The following is a 21,860-nucleotide window of genomic DNA, read 5'->3' on the forward strand; positions in this document are numbered from 1 at the left end:
CAGGCTTTCAAGCCACAATATATATCCACCCATTTAAAATTCCTCCAACTACACAAACTCAGTGAAACAGTAACTTTCAAGACAGGTGGAGTTCAGTAACTTCAATTAAAAGAGGCCATCTACACAGCGTGTGCTGTTACACAGATCAGTCAAAGCAGCCTAACTTAGTCGCGACAGCATTTAGGGGTTTTAAAATAATCAATTTGACTCGCTTTTGAAGCCAGCCTCCAGTGACCCTTAAGGAACTGCAGTTTTTGGCACTTGGCTTCATTTATTAGGCCCCGAGGTTTCCGAATTTATGTCAGCTCGCTGTTAGACTCCTCTCACTACTGCCATGACTGGTCCATCACAGCAAAGCGCACTTAATGTTTTACCTTTGGGGCACTACATGGCCTTCAGCCTGTATCAGTCTGTGTGGTAAATGCCTTTGGAGGAAAACATGTACGCTATAATCTCAAGGTCTCCGTGTATGTCTGAGAGTGCTTTTTTTTTTTATTCCTCTATACCAACGTGTAATAGTCTGTTTTTAAGGACCGCTTCAAGAGGGGATTTAATACCTGCATTTATCTTCCTATCTGATGACGGAGAAGAGAATATGGCTGTGTATTTTTTGGAACAGCACGTGTTTTAAATGTATTTCCATGTTGTGTCTGCTTGGATGTCATCATTAGCATGGATTATGAGATATTTTATTTGGCCATTGTATTACAGAAATATATATATTTTGACTAGTTGAATGACGGAAAGGCCACGAAGTGTGACCGGTAACTAAAGCCTTGAAACTATAATACGATGCTTCATGGCGTTAGATGAAGGAGAGCTGATTCCCAAAGCTCATTATTGTTGGAGTGGAGCATTTCAGTGCTACTGATCTGCATTCCAGGGCAGCACCACTCATTCCACACTGGTGCAACTAATCAGCAACTCTACATTTTAAATTCAGATTGTTGTTTTGATGACGGCTTGTTCTCCAAGGCATTTTATTGACGCTATTGCTTGTCCTGATTGTATTTATTTATTCATTAGCAAAGCCTTTTCTTTTCTTTCTCTTTTTTTTACTTTTGATTTGCATCATCGGCTTCTTATGAGCAAGTTAGAAAAAGTGTTTGAAGTAGTACATGGTTAAAACGAGCATGAGTGTGCAATTTTAACAGATACACCTGCAACATGTGAAGCAAAACACAAGCTCTGATATTCATTTTACTTTTTTTACGTGAAATATTATGTTTTATCAAATTATGTATTTCTTAAATATCTGGGTCATTTTATATGTCCTGTACTACTTATTAGCAGTGTTGGGGACGTTACTCACTACTGTAGAAACATGGATAGGTGAAAATGGAAGTTATAGTGCTGCAAGTTAGAGTTGGATGTCTCAAGAGACCACTTTTACGTGGTCTTGGTCTTGACAGACTTTGGTCTCGGTCTTGTCTTGGTCTCACTGTCTCCATCTCGCTGTCTCAGATCGACATAGTGGTCGGGAGATTTGGAGTCAACAGTATCCATGATACACAATGTAATGAGCGCGAGCCGGCTCCTCACTTAATTTCCTTTCGCTGCTCAGCTCTCACACAGTGGCTCAGCTATGCTCCAATCCCTCCACATTGTGGCCAATCACATGCGAGGATACAAGATAATATCATTATGTGGAAAAACAGAGAGGGTGAGAGACGCGACAGTCAAGTGGAGCGTGCGTCTGTCCTCTCAGTGAGTGAGTGAAACAGTAGACAGCAGTGAGAGCTAAAGTTGTGTTAGCAATTGTTTCTGTTCTAGACGTAGTTTGCATGTCACTACAACGCTCTTGTTCTTTAGTGCAATAACAATTTAATGTCCAATCCTCAAAAGCTGTAGATCACTCCAACAGCTAACCGTAGTAATAAGACGTGAAGGCAGCGCCATGCACAAAACTGCTGTAAATAACAGATTTAAAACTGTCTTCTTAGACTGATATTTCATTTGTATTTTGAAAGGCGGTGTAAATAAATAATGTACTTACGTACTGCTCCCTTCACAAAACACCACAGACTGACTACTGGAACAGACAGCGTGTCCAACAGGGACCTTGCAGACTGTCAACTAGCAGCTTTGTTAAATAGTGCCCGCATGAGCAAGGCGAAGATGTATGACATCTTCCCTTTTTTGACACTTTGGATGATATATGATACACTTGCATTAGGTAGCACAATGTGCCATTAGTACACTGACGGTTGCTGGAAATATGTTTCGGGACTTGTATCTAGATATTCTGTCAGAAACCATGACAAATTAATTGTTAACTTGAACTATTTTCAACTTTTACAACCAATTTCTTGTTATATTAGAACAAACGTACTTTGATTTTTGGAAAAAATGCCATCCAGGAGGGGCTGAGATGGATGGATAGACGGATGCATGGACTTATGTATCATTTATTTTTGTATTTTTGGTCCACGGTGATTCATTTGAAGGCTCTTCCACCCGTAAATGTGCTCATAATAACAAGTTTGCAGGATTTTCTGTTTGAAGCCTCATCATGCTGACCTCATTTCCCCCTTTTCCCTCTGGTAGCAGCCTTCAGAGGAGGCTTCCCTGCTGGTGTCCAGCCCCAAGATGCTGCTCCCAGCATCAGGCATACTGCCACCCAGCACCCCGTTGTCTGTGCACCACCAGATCCAACTACTCCAGCAACAGCTCCAGCAGCAACAGCAGCAGACACAAGTGGCTGTGGCACAGGTGAGTGTCATCCAGTGACATTATGTCTCCCATGAAATCTGCTTGCACAGGAATAAAAATATGCTTTTTTATACATTTAAATTACATTTCACATCACTCCAGTACTTTCACACTGCTCACTACAATCCTCACCATAGTGAAGTTGCTAAATTTCTGCAGAGTAAATTGTTACGAACCTCCAAACTTCATGTGGCCTCTTTTCGGCTATAGTCTTATGGGTAAGCTTGCAGAATGTAAGAGAAGATGAGCACAGAGAAAACACTGTAGCTATGGTCAGTGTGATCGCTCATATATTTATTCACTTTTAAAATATAGATGCAAAATAACAATAGAAATAGAGCAACAGTCTGGTGTAAGCTAATGAATCATGAACAGTGTATTGGTACACTGGTGATTGATTTTAAATCAATACACAACACTAACCCACAGACCTCAGTTTAAGAGCACATTTCTTTCACCTGTAGGTTGCAACAACCACACCCTCGGTCTATCTGCCCATGCTATATCAGTTACTGTTTCTGCTGTGTACAAGGATGCTAGAGTACCTTCAAGCTTGTTGCCAAAATTCATCTCTAATTGGGACTTGTTATTCTGCTTTCCATCCGACTTTGCTGAAGTAGCTATTCAGGATTGACAGCTCAGAATAATCCTTCTTTGCATTAGACTAGGACTTGGTGAAGTCCCTTAGTTCACCTACTGTCTGAAACAAGCTGTTTACACTCGTTCCACCCACCTTTAAACCAACATTGTTCTGACAGCTGGTGCTGAGCGCCTGAAAGAGAATATTTAGAGCAATCTGAACCCTGAGCTTTTGGCTCACAGGGATTACACGTGATCTGAAACTTTGGCCATGTTTGATATGAGCATCCATCACTATAATAGTGACTGAAAATGAGGCAAAAGAATAATAGGCCTCTTTTCATTTTGTATTAACAGTAATTTCTGAATTCCCTTGGGTGGAAAGGATAATCAGTGGAATGACTCACGGGTCACTGACAAATTAAGGAGATCAACACATGCCTGTGGTCTTGGAGAGGAAAAAAGTGCAAAGCACATCCAGCATGTGACATCAGTCATCCAGTTTGAGTGGCTGTAGTGGGGGAGGAGAACAGTGACAGAAATGGCTTTGGGTTTGCGAGCTGGATCAACACACATACACAGAAGGCCTTAAGATTAAGATTAGAAAGTGCCATTTCATAGCTCAGCACGCTTTCCCTTGTGGATTCTTCACTCACACTGCTGACCCAGAAGCATCCCAGAGAGTTAAATTCTGATGTCTCAAAGCTTCTAGAGAGGGAGGCGGAGGTCCTGATTAAACTGCCCGGCCACACTGAACTTTACTGTTCTCATCTTAAGGTGGAGATGAACAAACAAACTGCTGCCACAACTGACAAATCACACATTCAGACTGAGCATGCCCATACATAGGTGCGATCAATTACACACTAATAAGGCCAAAGGTAGCTGCCCACGGGCAGAGGAACTAGTGTGTGTATTTTTTTTAAATGTATCAAAACTGCTTTGGAACATGAAGTAACGATTTTCACCTCATGAAATGTTTCAAACGAGTGCGTTCCAGGCATTTGTGTCTGACCTTGGTTCTTTTGCCATTTAGCAAGGTTTCCCAAGTGATCGTAACTTGTCTGAGATGCTGTAGCAGTTTGCTTCCACACAGCATCTAAATTAGTTTCACCTCAGTTTATTTCCTTATAGGCTTCTGGCTGCACTCTGCTGTTTCTACCATCCATCTCTGCAATGCTTAAATAACTACCTCAGCTATCGATCAAATAATTGACAGAAAAATAATCTAATATTGAATCATTTATAAGGCCCAACTTCTCAACTTTATGAGGTCAAAACTTAAGCAACACTGAAGAATAAAAAAATATCTCCATTACTTCTTTACTTGTTTTGGCTCGTGCTCTAAATCAGGCTCGACATAGAGACATATTACATATATTGGACATAATGTAGGTTTAAATTACAAAGCAACCATTCATATACATCCACAGCCGTATCTGCCAGTGAAGCACCTACAAGGATGGATGGCCATTTGTTTTCAGCCCACACTCAGGGAGGGGCGCGTCATCTTCCCAAATGTGGTGCTATCCACATTTATCTAATGCTCGGACAATGACAACGTTTTTAACAAGTCCTTCCATACAAGTCTGTATCAGAAGCTCCGTAAACAGATCCCCCTAACATTTGTTATGTGTATTCATTTGTGAGTTCTTGCTAAAATCACATGACGGCGCCGTTTAAAATGATCTGACTTTATTACCGTACTGGATTAACTGGCTGCTCAGATTAGCTGGTTTTTGTTTTTTGCCATTTGTGTTACCAACGGGGAAATTTCAGAGTGCCCTCTGTTGGACAAACGGTGCAACTTTAACACTCTTAACATGGTTGAAGGCCATTTCTCCCGTCTCTTGTTTACTTTTTAAATTTTCATTTGTCAGCCATTATGAATGCAGATCAGCAGATTGCTCATATTTCCTGATATATCACCGAGACTTTAGTGAGAACAGTAGCTCTAACTTTATGTGTTACTATAGAAGATGAACGCCAACTGTGTTGTGAACTCCCGTTTTGTTGCCTTCAAACTTGGATTATAGCTCTTGTTTTTTGTCTTTTGTAGCCAGAGGTTACCGTATTTAGGAGAACGCGCTCCTAATTTATCAGCTCAAGCTTATCCAGGAGGGGCTAGTTTGTCTGCTAGTTTGGATAGTGGCTGCACATAATAGCACTGATGTAACCTACAAATACAGTCTTCAACACAGTTACGTCCTTCATGGAGGACTTTTAGTATTAGTCACATCAGGCACATTTGTTGCCTGGGAATTTTCAAGTGCTTGAAAAAGCCCCAATGTAGCCAACATAGTTAAGAAGTTTACTTCATGCCTATGAAGCTACTACTGACCTACTTGGAGGTGACCACTTTTTGTCACCCATCACTAGCTTTAAACTCTGCGTCAAAGGGAGTGGTTTTAGCCGTTAATGTGGGAGTTAAAGTTACACGTGACCATATTTGAGTAAAAGGGTAGAGCGCTAAGTTATTAGCTAATGCTTACGAGGTTAATTAGCAAGCTACAACCATCAACTGTATGGATGCAATGCACAGACGCACATATCGGCTAATTAGTCCTATAAGACTGATTAAAATTCAAGAATTTTATTCACCAAGATGGGGGACAAATGACTTTTTTTAAAGCCAGAATTAGATGGATTTTTACTTTTTGACAGATGTTTCCTCACTTTAAAACGTAACTATACAGACGATCATTTCTCTTCTTATTTCAATTTCAGAATTTCAACATGTACACAACACACAACACAATCTCTTTCATCAGTGTGCTTATGTGAATCTCCTGAGCATTCATAATGACTGATAGTTTGCCAACAGAAGTGATTTGTGCTGTTTGTGGCCAAGAAAAACTATTAAGCCCTCGTGCGTTCTCTCCCACTGGTCCAGTCAAATCGGTCTCTCTGATGTATAAGCATAAACTTTTCTGAAACTGCTTCTAAGCACTATTAATAAGGAAAGGCAGCTAACTCTAGTAATAAAGGTCAAACAGTAGAAAAGAAAAGGCTACATGGTTCTGCTCAGATAGTCCCAATTATGGATGAAGACACAGAGGAAGAGAGGAACAAGGAGATCATCTGGCTGAAGATGTGCTTGCACATGCACGTCTTTAGCTCTGTGTATTTTGTGTAATTTAGAGTTCTACAGTTGGTTTACTTATCAAAACTAATAGTCGTCCCTGTAACCTACTTAGTAACCTACTTAGTCATCTTTAAGACAGCTGTAGTTCTTGTTTATGGTTCTAATGTCTCAAACAGGGAGTCCCTTCTGATTTTTAGAGCTGTCAGACACGAGCGCATAGTGCTGTTATACAATAACAAATCAGCCACCCACAACTTTGATAAACAAAGCCAGAAAAAAACATAAGGACTTTTAGTTTTGCCAAGACTCCAGTGTATATACGCATAAATTATAAAAATTATCTAAGGACTTGAAATGTGAGAAAAAATACTGAAACAGGCTCAATTGCTGTATGTACGATAAACAGCTTTTTTTAACGGATAAAATGGGATAGACAGACATCAGCGTTATGTGTTCACCGTCTTTGAGACATTTGCCCTCGAGACAATGTGCTCTTTGTTATGCAGCAAAGGCAAACCAACTTTTGTGAACTTGTTTTGTCAGTCAGACAAAGACACGTGCCATTGTACTTGGCAATTGTACTTCATTCCATGAAGAATCGGTCAGCTGACCCCTTCAGAATCAATTGGGGGTTTTTTGTAGGTACTATTCGTGTATTTAATAAGGTCATGTGAATTTTCACCTTTTGACTGCAGCAATTGTCCATGTTACAAAAAAGGGCCTCTAAGTGCAGGATGTTAGGTTGAATTTTTCCACTTCAGTAAATGAAATTAGTAGGAATTAATGATAATGATGATTTGCATCATTTTTGCAGCATTTTCTGAGCTTTTATTTTGTAAGTACAGGAGCTAACCACATTATGTTTTCATTGTTGAAAAACTGTAAACAAATTAATTTTCTTCCACTCAAAGTCCCACTTTTTCATAGTTTCAAGCATCTTTTTGAGCAACTTTAAGCATCAACATCAGGCATATATCAGAACCATCCATCCATCCATCCATCCATCTTCATCCGCTTTGTCCGGGGCCGGGTCGCGGGGGCAGCAGCCTAAGCAAAGAGGCCCAGACCTCCCTCTCCCCAGCCACCTCCTCCAGCTTATCCGGGGGAATACCAAGGCGTTCCCAGGCCAGCCAAGAGATATAATCTCTCCAGCGTGTCCTGGGTCTGCCCCGGGGCCTCCTCCCGGTGGGACATGCCTGGAACACCTCACCCAGGAGGCGCCCAGGGGGCATCCTTGTCAGATGCCCGAACCACCTCAGCTGGCTCCTTTTGATGTGGAGCAGCAGCTGCTCTACTCTGAGCCCCTCCCGGATGGCCGAACTTCTCACCCTATCTCTAAGGGAGAGGCCAGCCACCCTTCGGAGGAAGCTCATTTCTGCCGCTTGTATCCGCGATCTCGTTCTTTCGGTCACTACCCACAGCTCGTAGCCATAGGTGAGGGTAGGGACGTAGATCGACCGGTAAATTGAGAGCTTCGCTTTTACACTCAGCTCCCTCTTCACCACGACGGACCGGTGCAGCGTCCGCATTACTGCAGCTGCAGCCCCAATCCGTCTGTCGATCTCCGGCTCCCTTCTCCCATCACTCGCGAACAAGACCCCGAGATACTTGAACTCCTCCACTTGGGGCAGGAACTCATCCCCGACCCGGAGTGGCACTCCACCCTTTTCCGGCTGAGAACCATGGCCTCAGATTTGGAGGTGCTGATCCTCATTCCCGCTGCTTCACACTCGGCTGCGAACCGTTCCAGTGCGAGCTGGAGGCCCTCACCCGATGAAGCCAACAGAACCACATCATCTGCAAAGATCAGAGATGAGATTCTGAGGCCACCAAAGCGAAAGCCCTCCGCCACTTGGCTGCGCCTAGAAATCCTGTCCATAAAAATTATGAACAGAACCGGAGACAAAGGGCAGCCCTGGCGGAGCCCATCACCCACCAGGAACGAGTCCGACTTATTGCCGGCAATGCGAACCAAGCTCTTGCAACGGTTGTATAGGGATCGAATGGCCCGTAGCAATGGGCCAGACACCCCATACTCCCGCAACACCTCCCACAGGACACCCCGAGGGACACGGTCGAATGCCTTCTCCAAGTCCACAAAACACATGTAGACTGGTTGGGCAAACTCCCATGAACCCTCAAGTATCCTGGAGAGGATAAAGAGCTGGTCCAGTGTTCCGCGACCAGGACGAAAACCGCATTGTTCCTCCTGTATCCGAGGTTCGACTAACGGACGAACTCTCCTTTCCAGCACCCTGGCATAGACTTACCCAGGGAGGCTGAGGAGTGTGATCCCCCTGTAGTTGGAACACACCCTCCGGTCCCCTTTCTTAAAGATGGGGACCACCACCCCGGTCTGCCAGTCCACAGGTACTGCCCCTGATCTCCACGCAACATTGCAGAGGCGTGTCAACCAGGACAGCCCTACAACGTCCAGAGCCTTCAGGAACTCGGGGCGGACCTCATCAACACCAGGGGCTCTGCCACCAAGGAGTTGTTTAACTGCCTCAGTGACCTCGCCCCCGGAAATTGGCGGGTCATTCCCCTCATCCCCAGACTCTGCTTCCTCCTCGGAAGACGTGTCAGTGGAATTAAGGAGGTCCTCGAAGTATTCCTTCCACCGCCTGACAATTTTCTCAGTCGACGTCACCAGCGCTCCGCCAGCACTATACACAGTGCAGGTAGAGCACCGCTTTCCCCTCCTGAGACGTCTGACGGTTTGCCAGAATCTCTTCGAGGCAGTCCGAAAGTCTTTTTCCATGGCCTCTCCGAACTCCTCCCACACCCGAGTTTTTGCTTCAGCCACTGCCCGAGCCGCATTCCGCTTGGCCTGTCGATACCTGTCGGCTGCCTCCGGAGTCCCACAGGCTAACCAAGCCCGATAGGACTCCTTCTTCAGCCTGGTGGCTCCCTTCACCTCTGGTGTCCACCATTTGGTTCGGGGATTACCACCACGGCAGGCACCAACCACCTTGCGGCCGCAGCTCAATGCAGCAGCTTCGGCAATGGCGACGCTGAACATGGTCCATTCGGACTCAATGTCCCCAGTCTCCCTCGGAATGCTGTTGAAGCTCTGCCGGAGGTGTGCGTTGAAGATCTCGCGGACTGGGGCCTCTGCTAGACGTTCCCAGCACACCCTCACTACGCGTTTAGGTGCACCAGGTCTGTCCAGCGTCCTCCCCCGCCACCTGATCCAACTCACCACCAGGTGGTGATCAGTTGACAGCTCAGCCCCTCTCTTTACCCGAGTGTCCAGAACATATGGTCGCAGATCTGCTGATACGATTACAAAATCGATCATCGACCTACGGCCTAGAGCGTCCTGGTGCCACGTGCACTTATGGACACTCTTATGTTCGAACAGGGTGTTCGTTATGGCCAAACTGTGATTAGCACAGAAGTCCAATAACAGAGCACCGCTCGGGTTCAGATCAGGGAGGCCGTTCCTCCCAATCACACCCCTCCAGGTCTCGCTATCGTTACCCACGTGAGCATTGAAGTCTCCCAGCAGGACAACAGAGTCTCCAGGTGGAGCACCCTCCAGCACCCCCCCCCCCCCCCCCCCCCCCCAGGGACTCTAAGAAGGCTGGGTACTCTGAACTGCCACTCGGCGCATAAGCGCAGATGACAGTCAGGACCCGTTCCCCGACCCTAAGGCGCAGGGAACAAACCCTCTCGTCCACCGGGAAAAACCCCAACGTACCGGCAGCAAGCCGAGGGGATATTAGGATACCCACCCCAGCCCGCCGCCTCTCACCAGGGGCAACTCCAGACTGAGACAGAGTCCAGCCCCTCTCCAGGAGACTGGTTCCAGAGCCCAAGCCATGTGTAGAGGTGAGCCCGACTATATCTAGCCGGTACCTCTCAACCTCACACACTAACTCAGGCTCCTTCCCCACCAGAGAGGTGACATTCCATGTCCCTATTGCCAGTCTTGGCAGCCGGGGGTCAGTCCTCCAGGGCCTCCGCTCCTGGCCGCCACCCGGCACACAATGCACCCGACCCCTATGGCGCCTCCTGCGGGTGGTGGGCCTGCGGGAGGATGGGCCCATGTCTTTTCTTCGGGCTGTGCCCGGCCGGGCCCCATGGACTAAGGCCCGGCCACCAGACGCTCGCCCTCGGGCACCCTCCCCGGGCCTGGCTCCAGGGCGGGGCCCCGGTAGCGGTAACGGCAGGGTAAACTGTTCCCTCGGTGTCCTTTTCATATATCAGAACTTTGTAGCAAAACTACACCAGAGTAATGTCTATGACAGAGAGTAACAGACACAAGTAACAGAATAAAGTGTATTTTGGTTAAACGTCACCGTATAACTTATGGCTATAGTGTGCCATATAGCTGTAAGACAAAAATACATTTCAAAGAGGTCATTGGTTTGATCCCAGGCTTCTCCGTTCTTCATTCTGAAGTGTCGCTGTGCAAAGTGCTGAGCCCCAAATTGCCCCGATAGACCCAGTGTGTGCTATGTGGGTGACACAAATACCATATAAACCCTGTTTAATCATTTAGTTTGAAAAGAATCAACTGCACTAAGCTTGTTTTGTTTTAATGTTATTGTCACAGTCCTTTGGGCTGATTTCGGCACATGCTGTTTGGAGACCCAACAGCAGAACAAGTGCTGAGAAGTTTGAAAGGTAATCATGTTCTTATGGTTTTAATTTTTCTGCCACAGATTAATTAAGAAAATGTGAAAAATCGGTGCTGCCAACTTCGCCGGAATGCAGAATTAGGTGTCTTGTCTGTCAAAACTTCCTGACGGAGAGTCCTCCCACACTCCCTCCCAACCATTAGCTTCCTATTTATACTTGAGGAAATAAGATAGTGATTTAATATCCTCAGACTCTATTAATCAATCCACTGAGTAAAAGAGAAAATGAATCTGCATCTGTTTTGAGAAATGATTCAGTCATGTTTTGAAGCAAATTTGTGTCAGCGTCTTTAAAGTAATATCCTCTGTTTCCAGCTTTGGAAGCTGAAATTAATAGAGGTTTGGAACAGAGACAAATCTGAGCATGTGATCAAAATCAGCATGTTTATCTACACGAAAAATAAATGTGTCCATAATTTTCTTTCTATTTGTCCCACTGTTTGCATATCTTAGCTGTCCCAGCTGTATTGCAGAGTGATGGATAGAAGCAGCAGCGTTTTAATTTTTTTTTTGTCCCAGGTTATTATGGAAGAAATTACCATGAGGGGTGAAGAAGAGATTGCTTTCAGTGTGACCCCGTGTGCTGCTGAAAATAACGGTGACTTTGAGGTTTGACCAGGGAACTGGAAAAATATTCTCACAGTTGAACTGTGCCGCAGAGGTCACAGTAAATGGATGTAAATTAGTGAGCTAGCCAACACTAATCACAGCTCACTTAGAGATGAGTGGAAGTGGAGATGTTTAATGAAGTCTTGAAATCGAGGGAGATACGGTAGCTATCTGATTCAGGACAACTCGTATCTGCAGCTGCTGCTCAGCCGCTGCTTAATGGAATCTGACATCTGGCTTTTGGTCCTTTTAGCTTGTTTCAGAGCTTTTTCAGTCATTTCTTGCTTTCTTTGTCCTCTTTCGTGTCTTTCCCGCCACACACTGCTTTCAGTTTTTCATCTTCTTCCATTGCTCTTTCCTTTGCACATTTCCTTTCCTTCCATTCTGCCTCCATGTGTTTAGCACGTTCAGTTCTGCTGCCTCTCTTTCCCACACTGCTGCTTTTCTGGTTCTCCCTCACTCTGCCAAGCCCTATCTTGCCGTCTTACCCGCATTACAAGTATGCATGCATTTCTAATGATTTCTTTATCATTGCACCAGTAGAAATGATAATGTTCCCTTTAGTGCTCTCCTGCAATGAGATAAAAACAGAGGCGAACCAGTGCTGGAAGGGTTTCAGACACTTCCACATCAAAAAGCCCTAGCGTGGGTGGGCAGTGCCATACCGATAATCTGGTGTGAAGAGCACATCCTCGGCAACCAACCCTGTGAAGTCGCAGCACACAACCAACACATCTAATCCTCTTACACCACCACTGGGAGAGTCTCTGCGTCTCAGTCTGAAAGGGAAATTGTATCATTCAAGCAGTTTTTCTGTAATTTCTGCATTTCTACAACACTGGCCAATCTTAAATTATCGCCGTCTTTAATGAGGAATTTTACATAGCTGAAAATTTGCCTGGTTTAGAGGCTGGAAGTGCTTGGGTGAGTTGGTGAATGCATGTATTTGTGTTTGTATGAGATATCTGGCAGATTAAAGAATGGCTAATGTCCCATTCCTCTGCAAGAGAGATTTGCCTTCTCACATGCGCCCCTTTCAGGTAATGCTACAAAAATTCTGAGCTGCAGTGGATGTCTAGAAGCATCTTTACGTTAGACTCATTCAGCGACGTAATCAGTAGTGGTGGGTGGATCGATCCAAATATCTAAGGTATCGATACCAACTCTGGTATTGGTAATCCCATCGATACTGGCGCGATAGGATCGATACTTTGTTTGCTAAAAGGTGTGTTTTGTTGTATTAGCTAATTATTGTGAAACGTAATCACAGTGATTTAATGGTCGTTAATGATGGTTCATCTCATAAATCATGGCACACCGCATAAGCACTTATAAGTTAAAAGTATTAGTATTAATCAGAGTTATTGTCAGCAGTAATGGCCCTGTATTTACTCGATAACATTTATTGCAGTATCGCACACCGCTAGTTATCAGAGAATAATAAAAAGCAACCCAGTCTATGTGGGAGACATCTAGAGGTGGAGTGAAGTAGTGCATGTGAAAATAGCTAGTGTGGTAAGTTAGTAAATCCAGCTTCATGTAACTTGTGATGTGTGTTATTAGCAGGTATGTGTTCCAAATTTTGATCTTGTCACATGTATTCCTGGTGCCTGAATCTAAGCAGTGGATGAAAGTGAAAGCAGAGTGTATGAGAGTCAATTGGAGACTGCCTCAGCCAGACGACCACCTAATGAACTTTTTGTAGCAGCCGAGGAAATTCACTGCTCACTTCTTTGGTTTAGCAGGACGGATTGACTTTGTTTGAATGATGTTATAATGACCTAATAGTTGGAGCAGCCCACATACTGGTGATACGACTGGGATGGATAACAGGTGATGAAGGCTGTTCTTTGGGCCAGTAACGATGAAACTTTGAAGCAACAGAAAAACTGTAAACACTATGTTAATGAATCATTGATGTGTGACTTGGGATTAGAATAAAGTAAAACGGAAAGCCCTGTGGAATTCCTGCATGTTAACGTTAGTTAGAGACAGATGCTCTCCGCATTGTAAAGAGCAAACAATGGAAGGATGGAAAATAGGTACTGAGGTTTCACGTTGTTTTGAAAGTGGGAATGGGGAAGATCAAAACCGTCCTTGGGTGCCGTTCTGCTGGGAGACGGTTTTGAACAATAAAAGTAATAAAAAGACAGAGAGATGCTGCTCCCTAATTAGAGATTTAACAAGACATTTTAGGTGCTTGAAGCGCCTTCACTTTCACGAAGCTGAGATAAGAGAGCAGAATGGATTGGGTAGCAGCAGGTTTACTACCAAGGGACCACCACAGTGAAGCACAAGTGGTGCACCTTTTAATTGGCTCTTTGTCTGAGTTCTGCTTTTAGAAAAACTTTTTACGCCTCTTCAAGGAACAGCAGCGTCATTGTTTCCAAAATACCGCGTTTGTGGTCCACAAGTGAATTGTCACTCTGTCAGGATTTCTGCCTGGCTGATTGTGCCCGTCCTTCCTTTGCTGAGCATTTACAAAGGAAATGCCAACCTGTTTGTTCATATATGTCACATTGCACCAGTTTGTGTGAGATTTGAGAACACTAACCTTTAAGCCAGTTTTCCATCCATTTAGCATTTTCTACAAACTGAATAGACTGTAACTACTTTGATAATTGTTCCATATATTACGCTAAAAAACTGATGGAACTATCGATCCATAAAAAGATTATTTCTTTTCCATTACTGGGAAGCATTGCACTTTCTGCCACTTCATTCATGCCTTTTCTTCTTTACTATGATTCATACACTGTCTGGTAATAGAGTAAGATTTCCTTCTCTTCTCTAATGGGCGTGGCTCTTCTGTAGGGTCCAGGACTGAGTTCAGATTCAGGGTGAACCCCTATTTCTAAGCAGAACAGGTAGCATTAAATTACTGCACTATAGCTTTCAGGCTTTAGTGACTCTGAACAGAACGTAATCTGCCTAGATTATTTTCCGCATTCACAGCCACTGTTCGGGGTAATTCGTTCCAGACTAATGCATTTCTGTTATCTGTTCTATGTGGAAAGAGGAGAAAAGTGAACAAGCAGCCTATAACTTTTGAGGAGTGGAGATATAAACATTATCTGTCACTTTTTTAATTTTACAAAAGGACAAAAACATGGCAGTAAAGTACAAACACACCAAATAACAGTCTGTTGCCACTAAAACGCATCGCCAAAGTTTCCATGCTAACACAAAGCTAGTAATATCAGGGCTCAGTATATGTTGACCCCAGCCGGGCTGGTCGTTTTCAACAGGCAACAGAAGGAGAGATGATTAAAGCCTCCATTTTTCCATGAAGTGCTCTTGGGGCTGGTTTTCACCAGCTTTGCTGTCAGGTTTGTGAAGCACTTGAACAGCAAAAGAAAGATCTTGCATGTGTGTCCTTGTTAAGACAGGGATTTGTGCTGGGATGCGTGACAGTAGCCTAAAGCTTATATTGTTAACTGCTAATTATGTGGCAGTGCGTCTCAGACCATTTTATAGAGTAACATGAAAGTAATGCAGCAAGTAGGTTGACAAATGTCTCTTTCTTCGAGAAGTAAGTGTGTAGCTTATGCTGTGGCCACAGTGGGGAAAACAGTGTCTGGAGACTGCAGCACAGGAAAGATTATTGCAACTGTGTGGAATTAACTTGCGATCTTGTTGCCTTTGAAATGGTCACTTTAAAGATGGGGATCAGGTCTACGACTATTCGCAGTTAGTGACGGGGGTGCAAAGACAAGTTGATGAAACAGCAGAGACAGAGTCATCACTCGTCCGTCTGCCACCGAATGGGATCAAGTTGCCAATTGCATGCAATCTGTTTGAGAGAATACCTAGCTCCTGAGCTACACCCAGACCTTAGTGGCTAGAGTGTGATGTAATTGCAACAGGACAGCAATTTAACTGGAAAACAACATAGTTGCTAGGCAACCTTGCTTTTTGTATAAGAATATAACCAGAATACAATGAATTGGCAACCAGTTGAGTTGAGTCCCCTATAGCAAAGAGATACATCGGGAAATGATTTGCACTCAGCACAGATCGACTCTGACTGCAACGTGCCGATAATCTGTCCACATTCATAAGATGGAAAATATTTGCAAACCGTTTCCAATCTGCAAGTGAGTCGGAGTCAGGCTGTGAAAGTTTGGAGACAGGTTGCCTTCCACCAGGCAATCTGTGCAATCACCTTGCAATAAAAAATGACATCCTGAGCATGTTGCACACTCAATTTAGGGTAGACCAGTTAGTTGCCACAACTAGTCTGTTGCCAAAAGGCACAGTGCTAAATGAAGTCACTGTTCAACCACCGGTTTTGGGGGGTTAATGTTACTGCGCCATAAACACATTATTTTAAAAAATACTGTAATGACCCTAACAGTGTTCACCACAATATTGCCCACCAATTCAGTCAAAAATGGCCAAAGAAAATCTGTGAAAGAAGGGCAACACATAGGGTAAAAGATATTCACAGGTAGAGTGATAACACTGACTGTAATTACACATCTGCGAACTGGAAAATGTGTTCCATTATTCATAAATACTACCTGTGCTGCTTAAGTGACAGTTCACTTTAAGTATAACAATGGAAAGCAAATAGAACTAACTACAGGTGGCCAGACAGAAAGGCGCACCGCTGAACAAAAGGCAATAATCTTCGAGGTCAAGCCGTAGTAACTTAGGACTTGTTATCGTTCATCTTATCTATTTTCAATTTTATTTTTACATTTTATCTCTGGGAACAGTTGTGTTTTCAGAGAGTTTGCTGAATAAAGTTTAAGTTTAACCTTGTGTGGCCACTTCAGACATTTTTTTGATCAGATATCCAGATGATAAAGCTTAGCTTTGACTTTTAAAAGAAATTGTTTTTGTTCCTAGATTATTTGAATTATCTAATTTGTTCACTACAGCTTTTATATTGAATTATTCACTGTCCTTTTAGCAGCCACAGCAGCTCAGTGAGACATTTAACAATGGACAGCTTCAGAACAAATGTGACTCTTGTGGCCAAGGCCTCAGTATAAACCACGGAGGAGTGGCTGATGTGCTATTAGAGTTGTCAGCAGGGCAGCACAAGTCAGAGTCAAGCTCCTCTCTTCCATAGCTCAAGATGGGGTCCCATCTGCTGTAAATTAAACCACCGCAGTCATCATCAGGGTGTCTATCTTTACAAATGAGCTCTTCAGAGGCCGAACACAATCTGTAATCACCTCTGTTTGTTGAGGAGTACGGGGATAATGGAAGTAGATGACCGTCTTCCTTGACACTGTCTGGCCAGTGAATGTGGGAGAGGAGGAGGGATGGATCTCTCCACCCCACTGCCTCCTCATTAGAATGACAAAGGAGTGATGAGTCAGTCTAATGCAGAAAAGTAGCAAGGAGGAGTAAATGAGAAAACAGAAAACGACGCACAAAATGTAGAACAGAGCCATAATAAGAGAACAGAGCCAATTTTCCATAAAATGACAATATCTCTGTGTAAAAGAACCTGCAGATCAGGTTCTGCTTTTTTCTGTCTTATCGCTTAAACCAGGATTAGACAGGGAGTCACTCCTCATGGCCTCACATGTCAAAACACTCAACTTTACAACAGAAATAACTAGACAATTACATAAAATTAACAATAAGTTAAAGGGACTAAAACAGTGGGAAGCATTGTAGGACATGTCCATAATACCTCTCCTAGTAGGCCTCCAGGACACATCATTATCAGGTGCCTGAACCACCTCAGTTGGCTCCTTTTGCTGTAGTCCCTCTCGAATGATCGAGCTTTTCCCCCCCGTCTCTAAGTGAGAGCCCAGCCACTCTTCAAAGAAACTTCTTTCTGCAGCCTCAATCTTTCAGTCACTACCCAAAGCTCATGACCATAAGTGATGGTTAATTTATGTGTTAGTTTGATTAGCAGCAACAGTAACCATTAACAAAGTATGACTGCCATCGATGACCAAAAAGCTATCACTTGGTCAGATGTTGGAGCATCTGCAAAAAGTTAGCTAAAAATGTTTTTCTGTCATGACAAGCAAGAATTAAAGTTAGACAAAATATTATAAAGGACCTCGGTACATGAGCTTGTTGTGTTCTCATTAAAGCCTGCAACACGAGCACTGCAAATGCAATAGTGAATAGAGGATTTTTCTGTAGTGCATAGCTGTGTTTCATAGGGGCTAGAATGGCCTTGGTACATTGTTCCAACTCTGAATACAGTTTGTTTTGTAGAGTTTTTTCCTTCCTTTCTTTGACACGTGGAGGCATTGACGTCAACAGCCAAGAGCCTTCGTGCTACCACGGTAACAAGTGCTGCGCTACCGCATCAAGCTCAAATTAGAAGCTAAGGAGTGATTAGGAGTTTCAGTAACTTGCAGAGGTGTGGACTCGAGTCACATGACTTGGACTCGAGTCAGACTCGAGTCATTAATTTTATGACTTTAGACTTGACTTGAAAAATGTTGTAAGACTTGTGACTTGACTTGGACTTTTACACCAATGACTTGGGACTTGAATTGGACTTGAACCGGTTTACTTGAAAAGACTTGATATTTTACCCCAAATACAAAATTTAACATGCATATTATATAGAGATTGAAAATGTGACGTCATTCACGGGTAGAACCGCAAAGGATTCTGGGAACTCGTGGCAAGCGGTACTAGCGCACGCAGGCTTTCAATTAAAATCAGTTATACAGCGATAAAAAGAAACACAAGAAGCCGTTGTATTATTAACTGCAATAGCCGGTCGCATGACAGCCATGGGAAGCCGACGGGTAAAGAGATCGGTTGTTATCGGATTACGTCGTTGAAGAGAAATTGTTCGAGCCATGTTTCCGAAGTAACAAAGAGGCGACGGATGGCCTGGATTGCAGCCATTCAAAGGTCAAATATAACGTCCCAGAACACTCCAGCTCACAGGTTAGTCTGCTCCAAGCATTTCCACAAAGGTCAGTCTGCTGTAGTAGTTAATGCATCATTTTCATAACATAATTGGTGATATAGGTTACAAGCAAGTCTGGCGCTGAACAGAAATTGTCGCGCTATGCTCCTTTATTTATTGTGCATAAATAGTGAATTGTCCTGATACAATATTGTGTTTCGCTTCTGTTATTATGGTACATTGACAAAAACATACTTTTATTCACAGGATAAAACAGGTTTTTTGTATCACTAATTGCCCAGTACGATTACAGCATACAGTATTATTGTCACTGCTACATTTCTGTGATGCTACCAGAAATTATTTCCACTACTAATTAATTACCATTGAGCTCAAAGGTTATATTAATAAACGGTTAACGAATGTGTATTTATGACAACGATTTGTGAGACTGGTAAACTTATGATACGTACGATGGTCTTTCGTTCTACACGGTGCATTTCAAGGTCCTGCACCCATCCGTCGGTAAACTGTACCTGGGCTTGTTGCAGTGACCTGAAGTTACTAAACTTCATGAGTGTGTGCACTCACTCCAAGAACCGTATAATTATAAATATGCATATAAATATGCTACGATGAGATAGCTGACTTCATCTAACTAGCAAATGTTGTCCAGGCTACGTTGGTGATACAGTTTTTTTAATGTGTATGATATTTTTGTCATGCGATTTTAAAGCTGGTCCTACAACCGCATCCAAGAATAACATGCAGCTTATCTCAGAACTGTCGGTGAAAACTATCCTTGGAGCTAGGTTTAATTGAGCTGCATTTTAAAGAGGTGCAATTTCACAATTTGTGTATATTTTCTAAGTTCACTATTTTGTCATGTGTTGAGAAAAACACAGATTTTAAAATTACATGGTCTAATATTTACATTTAGCATAACTGCAACATTATTTTTTCGTTGTTTTTTTTTTTTAAAGACTCGAAAGGACTTGAAATTCAAAGTTTCAGACTTGTGACTTGACTCGGACTTTTACACCAGTGACTTGAGACTCGACTCTGACTTGCCTGACATTACTTGAGACTTGACTTGAGACTTGAGGATAAAGACTTGAGACTTACTTGAGACTTGCAAAACAATGACTTGGTCCCACCTCTGGTAACTTGCACCTCCACATGAGGCCCTGTCATTCACACTGCTCTGAAAATACACCGTGAGCCCTTCACCCCAGCTGGTTTCCTAGGATTGTAAGGGAAACGGCTTGTAATCACTTTGGTATTGATTAAGCTTCTTACATGTACACTGACAAGAAGCTATTAAAAAGGCAAGAAACCACGTAACTGTCACTGTTTAACATTAAAACGTTTTCCACGTCCGTGCAGAATTTTTGGGTAAAAGGATGTTTCACCCTTTTTTTTGTTCGGCTCCTTTTTGCCTGTTAAACAGCCGATGTTTGAAGCACCGCTGGACCATGTTCAAACTCCAGAGTTAAGCTTAATCAAATTATTGAGAGCCACGTCGCCTCTGCTGTCAGAAAATCATTAATAAGTGGTCTCCTTTAACACACTGGGCCTCTTCTGAACCATTCTTGTGATTTGAAACCTTGAGAATTTCTCCTTTGAAACTGTTGAAAGCAAATACGTGCTCAGGATAGGAGATGGCAGAACAGGGTGGGAGGTGGGACCAACATTTGATTTGGAGAGTACTTTGAAGTCAGAACGGAGAGTCATTGCTGCTATAAAAGCTATGAGAGTGTGTGTGTGCGGACATCTGTGCACCGACTGAACAGTTTCTTTCTCCCCTTCCTCTCCTTTTATATCCCCGATTCAAAGTGTAAAAGAAGTTGAGCCGTTCAGTCTTAAATTGAAATCGAGTGTGTGCTTTAATCTCGCGGGCCACAGCAGGCTGTTGCATTAAGGTTACATGAGGATCAGAGCTGCCAAACGAGCACCATTCGTCTTGTAATAAAAGATAAAGCCGCTGTAATTACAGCACAAAGAGGTTGCATCTATCACTAATGTTCTGTCTGGGTGTTTTTTTTTTTCTTTTAAACTTTTAGATAATGTAATAGAAGGTGATCAAGTATCAGAAAGTAGAGTCAAAGCTGGAATATTTCATCATGCTTAATTAGCTAAAAAGTAATAAAATTTGTCTGAAACTGGTAAAAAAGTAAACAAAAAAAACTGCCCATCACAGTTTCCCACATCTAAAGGCGACATGTTTCAAATTACTAACTGATTCCACATGTAGGAAGCAAGTAAGGTTTATTTATATTGTGTTTTCCAGTATAAAATGACATACACCAATTAAAAGAGTATAAATGGATCAAAGTAAATAAAAGAAAATCTGCACAGGTGGGTTTTAAGCTTCTTTTGAAAAGTGCCAGCAGTCTCCACAAATCTCCAGTCCAACGGAAGCAAAGTCCACATCCTGGGAGCCGGAAATTCAAAAGCACCGTCTCCTTTTGTCTTTGATCTGGACCCAGGTGCCACCAACAAACATCAGTCAGCTGGCCTAGTAGTGGCGTATGGATGTAAATGTTAACAGCAATATAAAGAGGAATGTGACCAATGAAGAGCTCTGAAAGTGGTCACCAAAATCTTAAACTGAAAACAACTTTACAATCCCCAAAGATTTTCGCTGATTACTTCATTTGCTTCTGACTGAAAAACGCTCAGATGATTTAGTTGGTTTGCTGTTTTGTTCTTCTTTCCCTCTGCAACTTTAATTAATGAAAACACTGAAAATATGGTGCGATCGATCAATCGCTGCCATCTCCTAAGCTCACATCCTCTGAGCCTCTCATCTCACAATCGGCGTAGTTACTAGAAGATGGCCCACACTCGAGCTACATTCCCCACATAACTGGAGACAAATCCACTTTGTATTTAGGCTCAAAGTTCATATTGTATTTCATGAGAGTATATTTTAATTACAAGAATTTTATCCACGTTTCTCTCATCTGTGATAAAACCCAAGCTCTCAGTGGAAATAATAATCCATCGTTTTTGTTTTTGTTGTAGTTTTTTTATATGGTCTAAAATTCAACCCAGTTTATAAACAAAACGGTGCCAAAATACAGGGGGAAAAAAAGATACAACTGAATACATAAAAGCAGAGAGCCCACTGATGAAAGCAACACAGTGTTGATCTGGCATTTTTAATACTTTTGTATGGTATTATATTCTGCCAGACCAAAGGCGATTGTTTTGCAGATTTATACATTCATAAACGAGTCAGTTAAACTTATGGGATATTGTTGTTAATCACTCAAGCTGCTTTGGTGTTAATGAAATGAACAACATGTGCAGCAACAATGAGACAACCCTCGAACCAGGAATGGTTTTAAAGGTGGCGGCCACTGATGTTTTTTTTCTTCCT

At 43.0% G+C, this 21,860-nt stretch overlaps 1 protein-coding gene across 3 annotated transcripts in view; it reads left to right on the forward strand.

Moving 5' to 3' along the window:
* LOC146614690 (carboxyl-terminal PDZ ligand of neuronal nitric oxide synthase protein-like) overlaps window positions 1-21,860 on the forward strand; it is a 230,441-nt gene that overhangs the window by 167,473 nt on the left and 41,108 nt on the right. For 2 of the 3 annotated variants that reach the window (XM_085376753.1, XM_085376755.1), the window contains exon 8: window positions 2,548-2,712. In XM_085376753.1, coding sequence (XP_085232879.1) covers window positions 2,548-2,712 — 165 coding nt within the window. The remainder of the gene's footprint in view (window positions 1-2,547; window positions 2,713-21,860) is intronic. The other variant, XM_085376754.1, reaches the window with a different exon arrangement.

Source organism: Diplotaxodon limnothrissa, linkage group LG17, assembly GCF_057381915.1.
Source record: "Diplotaxodon limnothrissa isolate DT_005_m linkage group LG17, D_limnothrissa_male_GT1.1, whole genome shotgun sequence".
Classification (NCBI taxonomy): domain Eukaryota; kingdom Metazoa; phylum Chordata; class Actinopteri; order Cichliformes; family Cichlidae; genus Diplotaxodon; species Diplotaxodon limnothrissa.